A 13,922-nucleotide genomic window follows, 5' to 3' on the forward strand; every position below is an offset into this window, starting at 1 on the left:
TGAACCAGAAATTATAATTAAAAACAATATATTTGAATAATCAAACCATTAACGTTATTCAGTTTCTCGTTATTTAATATTTCCTTTAATTTAAACAATAAAAACTAAAAACTAAACCGTTTGTGTTGTTTGACTTCAGATTCAAATCAAATAAACAAAGAACGATCCTTTACTCGTTTTGTATCATGCCTAATATGAAATATTAATTGGCCAAAAAGTACACGGACCTTTAAACATATCTTATGTCAATTTCTAACTGATAACGACGAACGTTTGTTGTAGACTAAGTAGGTAACGGTTGAACTGTCGCACGTTTTGAACGTCATGCCGTGTGACGCCGAGGCACTTTCCGCGTTCAAAACAACTGGGAACAAGGAACTCGTGAAGGTCCGACTTCAGTGCGTTCAAAACAACTGGGAGCTCTGGAAAAACAACTCAGTCTGGGAAAAATCATTTTGTACGGTCATCCAACTCGGAATTCCACTTGGGCCTCATTCTCTTTATATGTCTTCCTATTTTCCGAGTTCTCAGTTGTTTTGAACGCGGCAACTGTTCTTTGGCATTACACGGCCATGACGTTCACAACAACGCACTTTCGTAATTATCAGTTCGTAATGTCAGAGAACTTGGTAGTGACATAAAATCCTCTTTCGCAAACTAGCTACAATGCTGCCGCCTGAATTGATACAGCTTTTGACAGCGAGTGATTTGGTTGATTTACGAATCGACGCAATTCCTAAATTGCAGGTGGGCTTTAGACCGGAGAGTTTGTTCAGTTCGTTCACATCACAGGACGGGGAGGCGAAGTTAACGTTCACCTTCATTCCACATCAAATACCGCTCAACAAGGACCACGAGTTCTTTGAGGTAATCTAGCTGCTGCTGCTAAATCTATAACTGCTGAAAAACTGAATGTAGCCTATGTGTTCTGTGGTTTTCACCAATTTTCTCTTTAGCATTTTGATGACCGCAGATAAGGAAATGCAACCAGGTCTTAGAGCGTTTCATATTATTCTGTCCATTTAACGTAGTATTGTATTTATTTGTGGATGTCCATCACTCATTTTGTATATGTAGCAAATTCCTATTATGTTACGAATTTTCCAAACGTTCAATATTTTAAGTATTTGCAAAACGTATGATATGTTCAGATTCTAGTTAACGTTAGGTGGCTAGCTGGCTAACTTTAGCTAGGCTAAACTCTAAAATAGTTAAGGTTAGGGGAAGGGTAACCATCTGTCTTATGTAACCATAGTAATTATATTATATGCTATATAAGATGGGCTGTTCGGGGTAATAAAATGTATGTTTAAAATAACTAAAACAATAAATATTTTTTTACAGTGTGGTAATACACCATCATTACCACCACCAGCAGTGTTATAGTCACATGCAGAGAAGCTACAGCGGTGTAACTGACGTGTGTGTGTGTGTGTGTGTGTGTGTGTGTGTTAGGATGGAGACATACATAGACACCTGTACCTCCAGAACCTCTCTACCTGCCCAGCTTATGACTCACCTACAGCCAGGTAACAATATTATCATCACCATGGTGATCAACAACAGATTGTACAGTATAACCCATTCACATGGTAAGACAGTGGGGCATGGGAAAGAATTATGTATGTGGCATAATGTTACAAATAGCTGATGACTGTTAAAGAGCAGTATTTTCAGATAAGTTTACTTAGTCAGGTGATAGACTTGAGTCAGTTAAAAAAAAGTTTTAAAAAGTCAGAGGCACGGTCGAAGTAACAGCTTTAACACAGTGTTCTGGGTACATGCAGTCACATTCACAAATGCAAGATGCTAAGACAAGTCACATTCAAGATATGATGGCTTCCTCAGTCTTGATTATTCAATGTCTTCCTGGCACAAAACATAAGTTTATTGTCAGTGTCTAGTTTCTGCTAAATGGCATTAGGCCTAATTGATAGAGAGCTGATCTTCAGCTTCTGCCTTCTCACATGGAACCAAAAGTATCTTTTGAATTCAACTATTTTTTATTTCTGTGCCATGGTGTCCAGAATACAGATCAGCAGTTTAACTTAGTTCAAGGTTAAATTGTGGAGGGATTCATGAGACTGTTTTCTGTGTCCCGTGATATCTGGAGAAACACTGACATAGTACTTCAGACAGTTTTTAGTTAGGTTACCAGATTTGGCATTGAAGTCATTAGAATAACCCTCATGTTAACTTTTCCGTATTTCTCTCTTCCCCCCCTCCTTTTTTTTCTCTCAGGCAGTGTGAGTTCAGGTGTCATATATCTGGCTGTAGCCAGGTGTTCAGTACTGTGGAGGACTATGAGCATCACTATAACACGCTCCACAGACACGTGTGTTCTTCCTGCCAGAGGTCGCTGCCCTCCGCTCGCCTGCTCGACATCCACATCCAGGAGTGGCACGACTCGCTCTTCAGTATTCTGGCTGAAAGGCAGGACATGGTAGCTAACATACATGCACACAAACGCACGTGCACACACACTCACTATGTTGCTCACTCTGGCCTTGACTTGGACCAGTCTATGCACACTGTTTCTCACTCTCTCTTTTTCCCCCCAAGTACCAGTGTCTAGTGGAGGGGTGTGGTTTGAAGTACAGAACCAGAGAACAGAGGAAAGACCATATGATCAAGATCCATAAGTACCCTTCTGACTTCATGTTCGACAAGGCGAAGAGGATCAAGAATATCAAAATGTAAACACAAATTCAAGGGTTCTCACTGTGTCCAACAGGTGGTGTCAGAATGAGTCATCTCTCAGCATTCAGGACTGGGTAAAATCTGTGAATGAAGTATGTGTGTGTAGAGGATAAAACATGCCCCTCTTTCTTACAGAGCGAAGAAGAATATGCTGCAGAAAGGCACAAGTATGGAGGTGTCCATGAGCGTGAGTGAACCTAAGGGTGTGTGTGAGGTGTTGTCTGACCAACCAGAGGAAGAGGAATATATGGAGATAAATCACTCTCTGGAACCAGGTATCCTGGACCCTGCCGGTAACCCAATTAACACAGTAGAGCTGTCCACAGATCATGATACTGCCCCAATCCTCTCTGTCACCATCCAGCCCACCACAAACCAACAGAGACCACAGCACAACAGAGAGAGACACTCCTACAGGTCAGTATTCACTTCAAATCTCAAATGGCACACTATTTCTCTACATGGTGCACTACATGATTCTAATGTATTTCCCTTAGACCTACAGTCGATGTGCAATGACCCTGAATGCATACATGAATATAGAATAATATATTTAAAGTGGGACTGGTGAACTGCAATGCCTTTACATAGTCTATGCAATTTTTGTTATATTTTTTTAACTATGCAAAATGAAGCCAAGTCCCACTACAATGGGAGTGGTATAGCTGGATCTACACAACCGCTGTCATGGGACGCGGTAGTGCACTTCGCAGGAACGGACTGTGTATGTTTAGTGGACTGTGTTCTGTGCCACCAGGGTTCCTAGGACGGTGTGTTTCGGCCAGGGTTCTGTCCAAGGGTTCAGAGGTCGTGGCAGGAGGATTTAGAGAATCTTTAAAGGTGATGAGTCTCAGACAGGATGCGACCCTTGCATCGGTCTGGTCTGGCGTGTGTTTTAAAAATAATATTTTCGACAATAAATCATGTTTGTTTAACTCAAGATAATGTGTCAAATGTTATAGCACTGGTAATATCCTAGCTAGCTCAACACCAATTTAAAATAAGATACTAAAATCATTCCAATCCAGATTGAAAAGGCAAAAGCGATTACAGACCTGCCAATATGCACGCATTTTGCGTACCAGCTACGCAATTCTCTGTCCATGTAAGCAGGTACGAGATCCAAGTTAAAAGTACGCAGAAATGAATACAGCCAGATTATTATTTATTTTTGTAAACTTTTTTGTAAAAACAAAATTCATAAAAATAAATCCACTGAGTAAATCTAACATCTCGATTCTCGAGCTGCAACACACAGACATGTACGGAGTTTGTGTCAACGGACATGGAGATTAATACATCATTACTCGACGTAGCTACCCCGTGTCTGCCCCTCCTCTTTGTTGTGATGCAAAGTTTGCCGACTGTCAGCTGTAGGTAAACACATGGACAAATCCCTTTTCGACTCTGTGTGTTGTGCAAAGGTAAACACTAATTGCTTCAAGCTAAAGTTAGCGAACATAAGATGGACATTCAGTGGGCTCTAAAGTGCCAGCAGTTCACTCACATTTGCTAGTGAAAGAAATTAAATGCAAATATGAAAAAGAACTGGTTGCATTTGTGCGAGTGTGATATACATTTAATTCTGTGTCCCATTAGTTGTATTTTCCACGTAACATTATGAGGATCACGCAACCTGATAGACTAACTATGATCCGCATAACAAAAGTATAATCAAAAATAAATTTAAACATCATGGCATTAAATGGAGTCGGGAGTTTAGAAGACTGCGCGATGAAGAATTAATGAGTGTCCGGTGTTAGCTATAGAGGCAATGCTTCTAAAATGCCTTTGCACTAGATTTGAGATCAATTTCGAAAATCTGAAATTATGTATATGCTGCAAAGAAATACAATAGGCACCTTTACATAGGCTGAAGCACTGGACTCTTCTAGCGAACAGTGTTCAGATTCCCTTTGCAGTAGCCTACTTAAGCTTTATGTAACCAGTTTGTGGTCTGTCGATGCGATTTTTATTTATTTATTTTTCCAAAAAAGGTTTCGCTTTTAGTGTTGATTAGGAACCGTGTCTAAAAAGCCAATACTTGTGAGCTGGCCCTTGTGGTTGGCCCTGTTTGAGAGGTGACAACGCCTTCCTCTACTATAGAGACTAAACTTGGGGGCATGTGCTAATTATCTACAACGTTTTTCTTATCTCCATTCTACACTGTACATGTAATGGATTAAACATAGACAGTCTGTGCTAATTCCACAAAACATATATTTATTTTATATGTTCTGTACTCATCAGTATGAATCTATTTATGTTCTGTAAATATCTTTTCAGAGGACTGATCTGAACCAGGTGTGATCCATAATGTCTAAGCACATGAATCTCCAATTTGCCCCGTGCGTCTGGTACTCTAAAAAGCTTGACAGTGCTGTCAGGTCTGCGATTAGTGTTATTAGAGGCTTGCTTTAGGACCATGCTGACAGGCAGGCTGTTTAGCGGTAGTAGAGAGTATGTTTTAAGACCATGTGGACACCTCGGAGCGGGTGGGAAGGCTGTATGCCTGGCTGGCTGTACATGGATGCAGCTGCAGTGAAGAGCAAAACTTTTCTCTCAAAACAGTACAGAGGTGGAGATGGCTGTAGATGTCTTGGTAACTGCTGTTTGACACAGCATGAACCTAAACTACAGTTTTTAATCCTGGTGCTGAGCAGCTAATTGCTTTATGACATGTTTGTAGAATGTTAAGTCCCCTATCGACTGAGTTGAATGAAGCTTCAGCAGCCAACGTAATGGTTGGAGTAAAAGTAGCTTGTTTTTGTAATCCAAATGCTATTCGTTTTTGCATTGTATAGAAATGCAGTAAATGAGCTTCAACTTCATAAAAATAAAGTTGAAGCTCACCCTAGGTTTAGCTGAAAAAGGCAAGCCAGGAGACTAGGCCTACATTGGCCCAATTTTGCCATTCTCCCATATGATGGCGCTGCAATATCAGCAACCATTGACTTATAAGTAAATATCGGCAGCAACATGTTGCAGATGTAGTCTCGAAAACAAGACCCTAGGCAACAGTAGCTATGTTTCCATTAACTTGTCCAGTAATTGTTTTTGTCGACATTTAGAAAGTTTGCATAGAAACAGATTCGATAATTGGTGCGTGTCTAATTAACAATCTTGTGTCAATTAAAAACAGCTGGACGTAATGACGTCACACCATTTAGGCAAATTGCGCATTTAATAAATTGTTGACAGCCTGTATGTCCTCCCACCTACCTGTGTCTCGGGCAGCATGGATAGAATGCAAAAATTTACTAATATTTGCCATATTCTAATAATTCTCATGTGTCAACATATCACTTCCTCCGCCGCGTCCGATGAGAAGCAGTTTGCCGGCCGCATTCAAAGTGGGAAAGTAGCTAGTAGCGTCGCAGGACTTGGAAAGAATTCAGCCAGCTGTGATTGACTGACAGATAGCAAGCTAAATACCATGTTACATGTAAACTCAGCAGACTAGCTAACGAATTAGGTAGAATTTTACATTTTCAGATACAAAAACTTGTCATGCTGATGGACGAGCTCTCGTCACACTTTCAGTCTGTATATTTGCATTGTGTTCTGCTACCATGTCCCCCATGGCAAGGGGTTGTTAACAATGATGTGCATTTGGAAAGTATGTTACGTTACACCCTTATTCTAAAATTGATAAAAGTACTTTTTTTCCTGATCAATACACACACACACACACACACACACACACTACCCCATAATGACAAAACAAAAACAGGTTTGTAAAATACAGAAATTCCTTATTTACATATGTATTCAGACCCTTTGCTATGAGACTCGAAATTGAGCTCAGGTGCATCCTGTTTCCATTGAGCATCCTTGATGTTTCTACAACTTGATTGGAGTCCACCTGTGGTGATTGGACATGATTTGGCAAAATGGCTTAAGGACAACAAAGTCAAGGTATTGGAGTGGCCATTACAAAGTCCTGACCTCAATCCTATAGAAAATTTGTGGGCAGAACTGAAAAACCATGAGCGAGCAAGGAGGCCTACAAACCTGACTCAGTTACACCAGCTCTGTCAGGAGCAATGGGCCAGAATTCACCCAACTTATTTGTGGGAAACTTGTGGAAGGTTACCCAAAACGTTTGACCCAAGTTAAACAATTTAAAGGCAATGCAACCAAATACTAATTGAGTGTATGTAAACTTCTGACCCACTGGGAATGTGATAAAAGAAATTAAAGCTGAAATAAATCATTCTCTCTACTATTATTCTGACATTTCACATTCTTAAAATAAAGTGGTGATCCTAACTGACCTAAGACGGAATTTTTACTAGGATTAAGTGTCAGTAATTGTTTAAATCTATTTGGCTAAGGTGTATGTAAACTTCCGACTTCAACTGTATATACTAGACGGTGTCAGAGGAATGCCCAAAAAATTGTCAGACTCCAGTCACCCAAGTCATAGACTGTTCTCTCTGCTGAGCGCCAAGTCTAGGTCCAAAAGGCTCCTTAATAGCTTCTACCCCCAAGCCATAAGACTGCTGAACAATTAATTCAAATAGCCAAACTGCCCCCCCCCCCCCCCCCCCCCATAACCTGTTTTTGCTTCGTCATTATGGGTATTGGTGAGGGGGGAAAAACGATTTTATAAATTTTAGAATAAGGCTGTAACATAACAAAATGTGGAAAAGGTCAAGGGGTCTGAATACTTTCCGAATGCAATTTGTTTAATAAAGCTGAAATGTTGATATGTCTCTTGAGTTTCATCTGTTATTAGGTCAATGCTAGATGGGATACAGCTTTTGACATATTTTACTTTTTGTAGCAGGTTAGAACCTTACGCATCAGATTAGGAGAATTAAGTTAAGTTTAGGAAAAGGGGTTGCAACATCAATAACAAAGTCACCTTTTGACATTCGTTTGAGAAATGCTGTATTGGTTCTAGCCATGACCCTGGTATGGGATTTCAAACCATGAATAAATGAATTGTCAATCAGCTGCCCCCTTTGTCTTCCTCACAGAAGTGCACTTGTGAGAATAAGCTTATTGGAGAGAGTGGTAGGTGAAGTCTCAGTAACTGATGAACATAGAAATATGATTGTTTAGGATGTATTACCTGTCATTACAATGGAAAACATTGCAATCGTTTTTGGTTGATAGACAAGTCTGAGCGCTCGCTTTGATATACCTTACATCACTTCTGGAGGTTGTTCACCTCAGAGAGACTGCTATGTCAGTAGGTCAATTTGCGGTTAATGCTATTGGGGGTCCCCACTTACCCCAAATTGGGCATTGCATCGGTCAATAGGGGCCCACTTTCATTTCAAACATTTAGGTACAGTATAGATTAGGTTGAAGGCCTACTGTTACATTTGTGCCCTGTCGTGTATAGCCTACATTGTTTCATACTTCAATGCTCACTGTACTAACCCAGGGTCCTGTTTCTAATAAATATTCAAACTGTTTCCTTTTCTTTCTTTTTTGGGGCAAAAGGATCCAGTACAACCCTCAGATTGTGTTTTCATTTTTGATGTTATTCTAATTTCTTGATTTAAAGCTTAAAACTAGTTTCGTTTGACTTAGACCCACCTCCAAGGTGGTCATCATAAGAAAGATGCTCCAGCACACTGGACACAATTTGCATTTTTTAGTTTTATTTAACCTTTATTTAACTAGGCAAGTCAGTTAAGAACAAATTCTTATTTACAATGATGGCCTAGGAACCGTGGGTTAACTGCCTTGTTCAGGGGCAGAACAACAGATTTTTACCTTTTCAGCTCGGGGATTCAATCTAGCAGCCTTTTAGTTACTGGCCCAATGCTCTAACCACTAGGCTACCTGCCACCACAATAACATGACTGAAGAGCAGAAAAGCAATAGGATCCACCCATACCTGCTGTCCTACATTGCAACCTGGACTCAGGGGTAGAGGTAACATAGTAAACCAAAATCTGTGACACTCAAATGAGTATATGTATAAATTTGTGGATGTCCATAATCCATTTTGTATGATACAGTGCCTTCAGAAAGTATTCATACCTGTTGACTTAATCCACAGTGTGTTGTGTTACAGCCTGAATTCAAAATGTATTAAATATTTTTTTAAATCTCACCCATCTACACACAGTACCCCATAATGACAAAGTGGAAGCATGTTTTTAGAAATTTTAGCAATGTATTGCAAATAAAATACAGACATCTCATTACGTAAGTATTCACACCCCATTGCTGATACTCTAAATTGAGCTCAAGTGCATCCAATTTCCTTTGATCATCCTTGAGAAGTCACTACAACTTGAGAACCTGCCAGAAAGACAACAGTCTACAGCGCTTTACCAATCTGAGCTTTATGGGAGAGTGGCCAGACGGAAGCCACTCCTTAGAAAAAGACACATGACAGCACACCTGGAGTTGCTAAAAGGCACATGAAAGACTCAGACCATAAGCCAAAAGATTCTGTTGTCTGATGAGACAAACATTTGACTCTTTGGCATTAATGCAGTGCTATGTCTGGAGACAACCAAGCACAACTCATCCCTCTTCTAACACAATTCCTACCGTGAAGCAAGGTGGTGGCAGCATCATGCTATGGGGATGCTTTTCAGTGGCTGGAACAGGTAGACTGGTAAGGATAGAGGGAACAATGAATGGAGCCAAATACAGGCAAATTCTTGATGAGAACCTGCTTTAGGGTGCAAACGATCTTAGACTGGGGTAAAGAATTACATTCCAACAGGACAATGAACCAAAGCATACAGCCAAAGCAACGCAGGAATGGCTTCAGAATGAGAGTGTGAACGTCCTTGAGTGGCCCAGACTTTAATCTCATTGAAAATCTGTGGAAAATTTGAGATTGCTTTTCACTGCCACTCCCCATCTAATTTAACAGAGCTTGAGAAAATCTGCAAGGAAGAAAATCCCCAAATCCACGTGCAAAGCTGATGGACATACCCAAGACGACCCAAAGCTGTAATCGTGGCCATAGGTGCTTCTACAAAGTATTGACTCAGGAGTGTGAATATCTGTCTGGCCACTACCATAAAGGCCTGATTGGTGGAGTGCTGCAGAGATTGTTGTCCTTCTGGAAGATTCTCCCATCTCCATAGAAGAACTCTAGAGCTCTGTCAGAGTGACCATCGGGTTCTTGGTCACCTCCCTGACCAAAGCCTTTCTCCCCCAATTGCTCAATTTGGCCGGGCGGCCAGCGCTAGGAAGAGTTTTGGTGGTTTCAAACTTCTTCCATTGAAGAATGATGGAGGCCACTGTGTTCTTGGGGACCTCCAATGCTGCAGACATTTTTTGGTACCCTTCCCCAGATCTGTGCCTCGACCCAATCCTGTCTCGGAGCTCTACGGACGATTCCTTCGACCTCCTGGCTTGGTTTTTGGACATACACTGTCAACTGTGGGACCTTATATAGAGAGGTGTGTGCTTTTCCAAATCATGTCCAATCAATTTAATTTACCACAGGTGCACTCCAATGAAGTTGTAGAAACAGCTTAAGGATGATCAATGGAAACAGGGTGCACCTGAGCTCAATTTTGAGTCTCATAGCAAAGGGTCTGAATACTTATGTAAATAAGATATGTTTTTTAAAATGTAATACATTTCCAAAACATTCTAAAAACCTGTTTTCACTTTGTCATAATGGGGTATTGTGTGTAGATTGCTGAGATTTTTAAAATCATTTTTTGAATCATTATAGAATAAGTAATGTATCAAAATGTGGAAAAAGTCAAGGGGATTGAATCCTTTCCAAAGGCACTGTTTCTGGCACTAATAGTGGAATGACAGTGTTTCACAGTATTACTTACCCATTGTTTTCTCCCGCTGGAGTGGCATCTGTCAAAGTGCGAAAGCTGTTCAAGCTGTGGCGAACTGCTATCTCAAGGCCCTCATCCATCTACTTTGGCAGATAATTTTCCTGACGTCTCTTTGGCCACTGTTCACTCTGACGTGCCATGCGCTCCTTTGCTTGGCGTCTACAACATAAAAATCACAGGGAAGTGCAAAGATGAACTAAAAAAGAAACTAGTTCTAAACTGGGTGACATTAAAGCAATAGAAACTGTGTAAGAGAATAATTACATTCTTTGTATGGACATGTTTGACGAAGGATGACATCCTCATCTTTTTCCAGGAAGAAGCCCTTTTAGCACTAAATAGAGTTAGACTGCAATATTACATCAAACCAAAGCACCAAGGAAGGGGTGGCAGTTAGCCTAGAGTTTAGAGAGGTGGGTTTGCTAGTTCGAATCTCAAATATTTGACCATGTTACTCCAACCTCCCTGTGTGTGTTTGTGTGTGTGTCGGAGGGGTTTGGATAAAGCAAAGTCAAATCACTGTCCCATAATTTTTCTTCATGGAAAATTATCGTCTAGTTGACAATTAATCTGCTACTAAAAAGAAGACCAACTGCAATCTAACATCACAAACATACACTGAGTGTACAGTCATGGCCAAAGGTTTTGAGAATGATACAAGTATTAATTTTCAGTCTGCTGCCTCAGTTTGTATGATTTTCCAGCATGTTATGAAGAGTGATCAGATGAATTGCAATTAATTGCAAAGTCCCTCTTTGCCATGCAAATGAACTGAATCCCCCAAAAACATTTCGACTGCATTTCAGCCCTGCCACAAAAGGATCAGCTGACATCATGTCAGTGATTCTCTCGTTAACACAGGTGTGAGTGTTGACGAGGACAAGGCTGGAGATCACTCTGTCATGCTGATTGAGTTCGAATAACAGACTGGAAGCTTCAAAACGAGGGTGGTGCTTGGAATCATTGTTCTTCCTCTGTCAACCATGTTTACCTGCAAGGACACACGTGTCGTCATCATTGCATTGCACAAAAAGGGCTTCACAGGCAAGGATATTGCTGCCAGTAAGATTGCACCTAAATCAACCATTTATCAGATCATCAAGAACTTCAAGGAGAGCAGTTCAATTGTTGTGAAGAAGGCTTCAGGGCGCCCAAGAAAGTCTAGGAGACGGTCCTGGCGATTGCTGAAGTTGATTCAGCTGCGGGATTGGGAAACCAGCAGTACAGAGCTTGCTCAGGAATGGCAGCAGGTAGGTGTGAGTGCATCTGTATGCACAGTGAGGTGAAGACTTTTGGAGGATGGCCTAGTGTTAAGAAGGGCAGCAAAGAAGCCACTTCTTTCCAGGAAAAACATCAGGGACAGACTGATATTCTGCAAAAGGTACAGGGATTGGACTGCGGTAAAGTAATTTTCTCTGATGAATCCCCTTTCCGATTGTTTGGGGCATCCGGAAAAAAGCTTGTCCGGAGAAGACAAGGTGAGCGCTACCATCAGTCCTGTGTCATGCCAACAGTAAAGCATCCTGAGACCATTCATGTGTGGGGTTGCTTCTCAGCCAAGGGAGTGGGCTCACTCACAATTTTGCCTAAGAACACAGCCATGAATAAAGAATGGTACCAACACATCCTCCGAAAGCAACTTCTCCCAACCATCCAGGAACAGTTTGGTGATGAACAATGCCGTTTCCAGCATGATGGAGCACCTTGCCAAAAGTGATAACTAAGTGGCTCGGGGAACAAAACATTGATATTTTGGGTCCATGGCCAGGAAACTCCCCAGACCTTAATCCCATTGGGAACTTGTGGTCATTCCTCAAGAGGCGTGTGGACAAACAAAACCCCACAAATTCTGACAAACTCCAAGCATTGATTATGCAAGAATGGGCTGCCATCAGTCAGGATGTGGCCCAGAAGTTAATTGACAGCATGCCAGGGCGGATTGCAGAGGTCTTGAAAAAGAAGGGTCAACACTCCAAATATTGACACTTTGCTTCAACTTCATGTAATTGTCAATTAAAGCCTTTGACACTTATGAAATGTAATATATAAATATATATAAATATACATAATATACAGTATATCACAAAAGTGAGTACACCCCTCACATTTTTGTAAATATTTGAGTATATCTTTTCATGTAACAACACTGAAGAAATGACACTTTGCTACAATGTAAAGTAGTGAGTGTACAGCTTGTATAACAGTGTACATTTGCTGTCCCCTCAAAATAACTCAACACACAGCCATTCATGTCTAAACCGCTGGCAACAAAAGTGAGTACACCCCTAAGTGAAAATGTCCAAATTGGGCCCAATTAGCCATTTTCCCTCCCGGTGTCATGTGACTCGTTAGTGTTACAAGGTCTCAGGTGTGAATGGGGAGCAGGTGTGTTAAATTTGGTGTCATCACTCTCACACTCGCTCATACTGACTGGTCACTGGAAGTTCAACATGGCACCTCATGGCAAAGAACTCTCTGAGGATCTGAAAAAAATAATTGTTGCTCTACATAAAGATGGCCTGGGCTATAAGAAGATAGCCAAGACCCTGAAACTGAGCTGCAGCACGGTGGCCAAGACCATACAGCGGTTTAACTGGACAGGTTCCACTCAGAACAGGCCTCGCCATGGTCGACCAAAGAAGTTGAGTGCACGTGCTCAGCGTCATATCCAGAGGTTGTCTTTGGGAAATAGATGTATGAGTGCTGCCAGCATTGCTGCAGAGGTTGAAGGGGTGGGGGGTCAGCCTGTCAGTGCTCAGACTATACGCCGTACACTGCATCAAATTGGTCTGCATGGCTGTCGTCCCAGAAGGAAGCCTCTTCTAAAGATGATGCACAAGAAAGCCCGCAAACAGTTTGCTGAAGACAAGCAGACTAAGGACATGGATTACTGGAACCATGTCCTGTGGTCTGATGAGACCAAGATAAACTTATTTGGTTCAGATGGTGTCAAGCATGTGTGGCGGCAACCAGGTGAGGAGTACAAAGACAAGTGTGTCTTGCCTACAGTCAAGCATGGTGGTGGGAGTGTCATGGTCTGGGGCTGCATGAGTGCTGCCGGCACTTGGGAGCTACAGTTCATTGAGGGAACCATGAATGCCAACATGTACTGTGACATACTGAAGCAGAGCATGATCCCCTCCCTTCGGAGACTGGGCCGCAGGGCAGTATTCCAACATGATAACGACCCCAAACACACCTCCAAGACGACCACTGCCTTGCTAAAGAAGCTGAGGGTAAAGGTGATGGACTGGCCAAGCATGTCTCCAGACCTAAACCCTATTGAGCATCTGTGGGGCATCCTCAAACGGAAGGTGGAGGAGTGCAAGGTCTCTAACATCCACCAGCTCCATGATGTCGTCATGGAGGAGTGGAAGAGGACTCCAGTGGCAACCTGTGAAGCTCTGGTGAACTCCATGCCCAAGAGGGTTAAGG

At 41.7% G+C, this 13,922-nt stretch overlaps 1 protein-coding gene across 1 annotated transcript; it reads left to right on the forward strand.

The window, feature by feature from the left end:
- The first annotated feature begins 341 nt into the window (after positions 1 to 341).
- On the forward strand, positions 342 to 3,640 carry znf511 (zinc finger protein 511). The gene is made up of 6 exons (XM_038991669.1): positions 342 to 867; positions 1,456 to 1,529; positions 2,242 to 2,443; positions 2,563 to 2,696; positions 2,836 to 3,117; positions 3,458 to 3,640. Exons 1-6 carry the CDS (start codon positions 667 to 669, stop codon positions 3,525 to 3,527), a joined length of 963 nt encoding a protein of 320 aa, XP_038847597.1. The 5' UTR covers positions 342 to 666; the 3' UTR covers positions 3,528 to 3,640.
- The last annotated feature ends 10,282 nt before the right edge of the window (positions 3,641 to 13,922 follow it).

This window comes from Salvelinus namaycush, chromosome 4 (genome assembly GCF_016432855.1).
Source record: "Salvelinus namaycush isolate Seneca chromosome 4, SaNama_1.0, whole genome shotgun sequence".
NCBI lineage: Eukaryota > Metazoa > Chordata > Actinopteri > Salmoniformes > Salmonidae > Salvelinus > Salvelinus namaycush.

What these genes read in the sequence shown, in the direction of transcription:
- znf511 (XM_038991669.1), top strand. Translation starts at nt 667, where the DNA reads ATGCTGCCGCCTGAATTGATACAGCTTTTGACAGCGAGTGATTTGGTT. An exon ending in AGGACCACGAGTTCTTTGAG is followed by an intron (nt 868 to 1,455) that starts GTAATCTAGCTG and finishes TGTGTGTGTTAG; the next exon opens with GATGGAGACATACATAGACA. An exon ending in AGGATCAAGAATATCAAAAT is followed by an intron (nt 2,697 to 2,835) that starts GTAAACACAAAT and finishes TCTTTCTTACAG; the next exon opens with AGCGAAGAAGAATATGCTGC.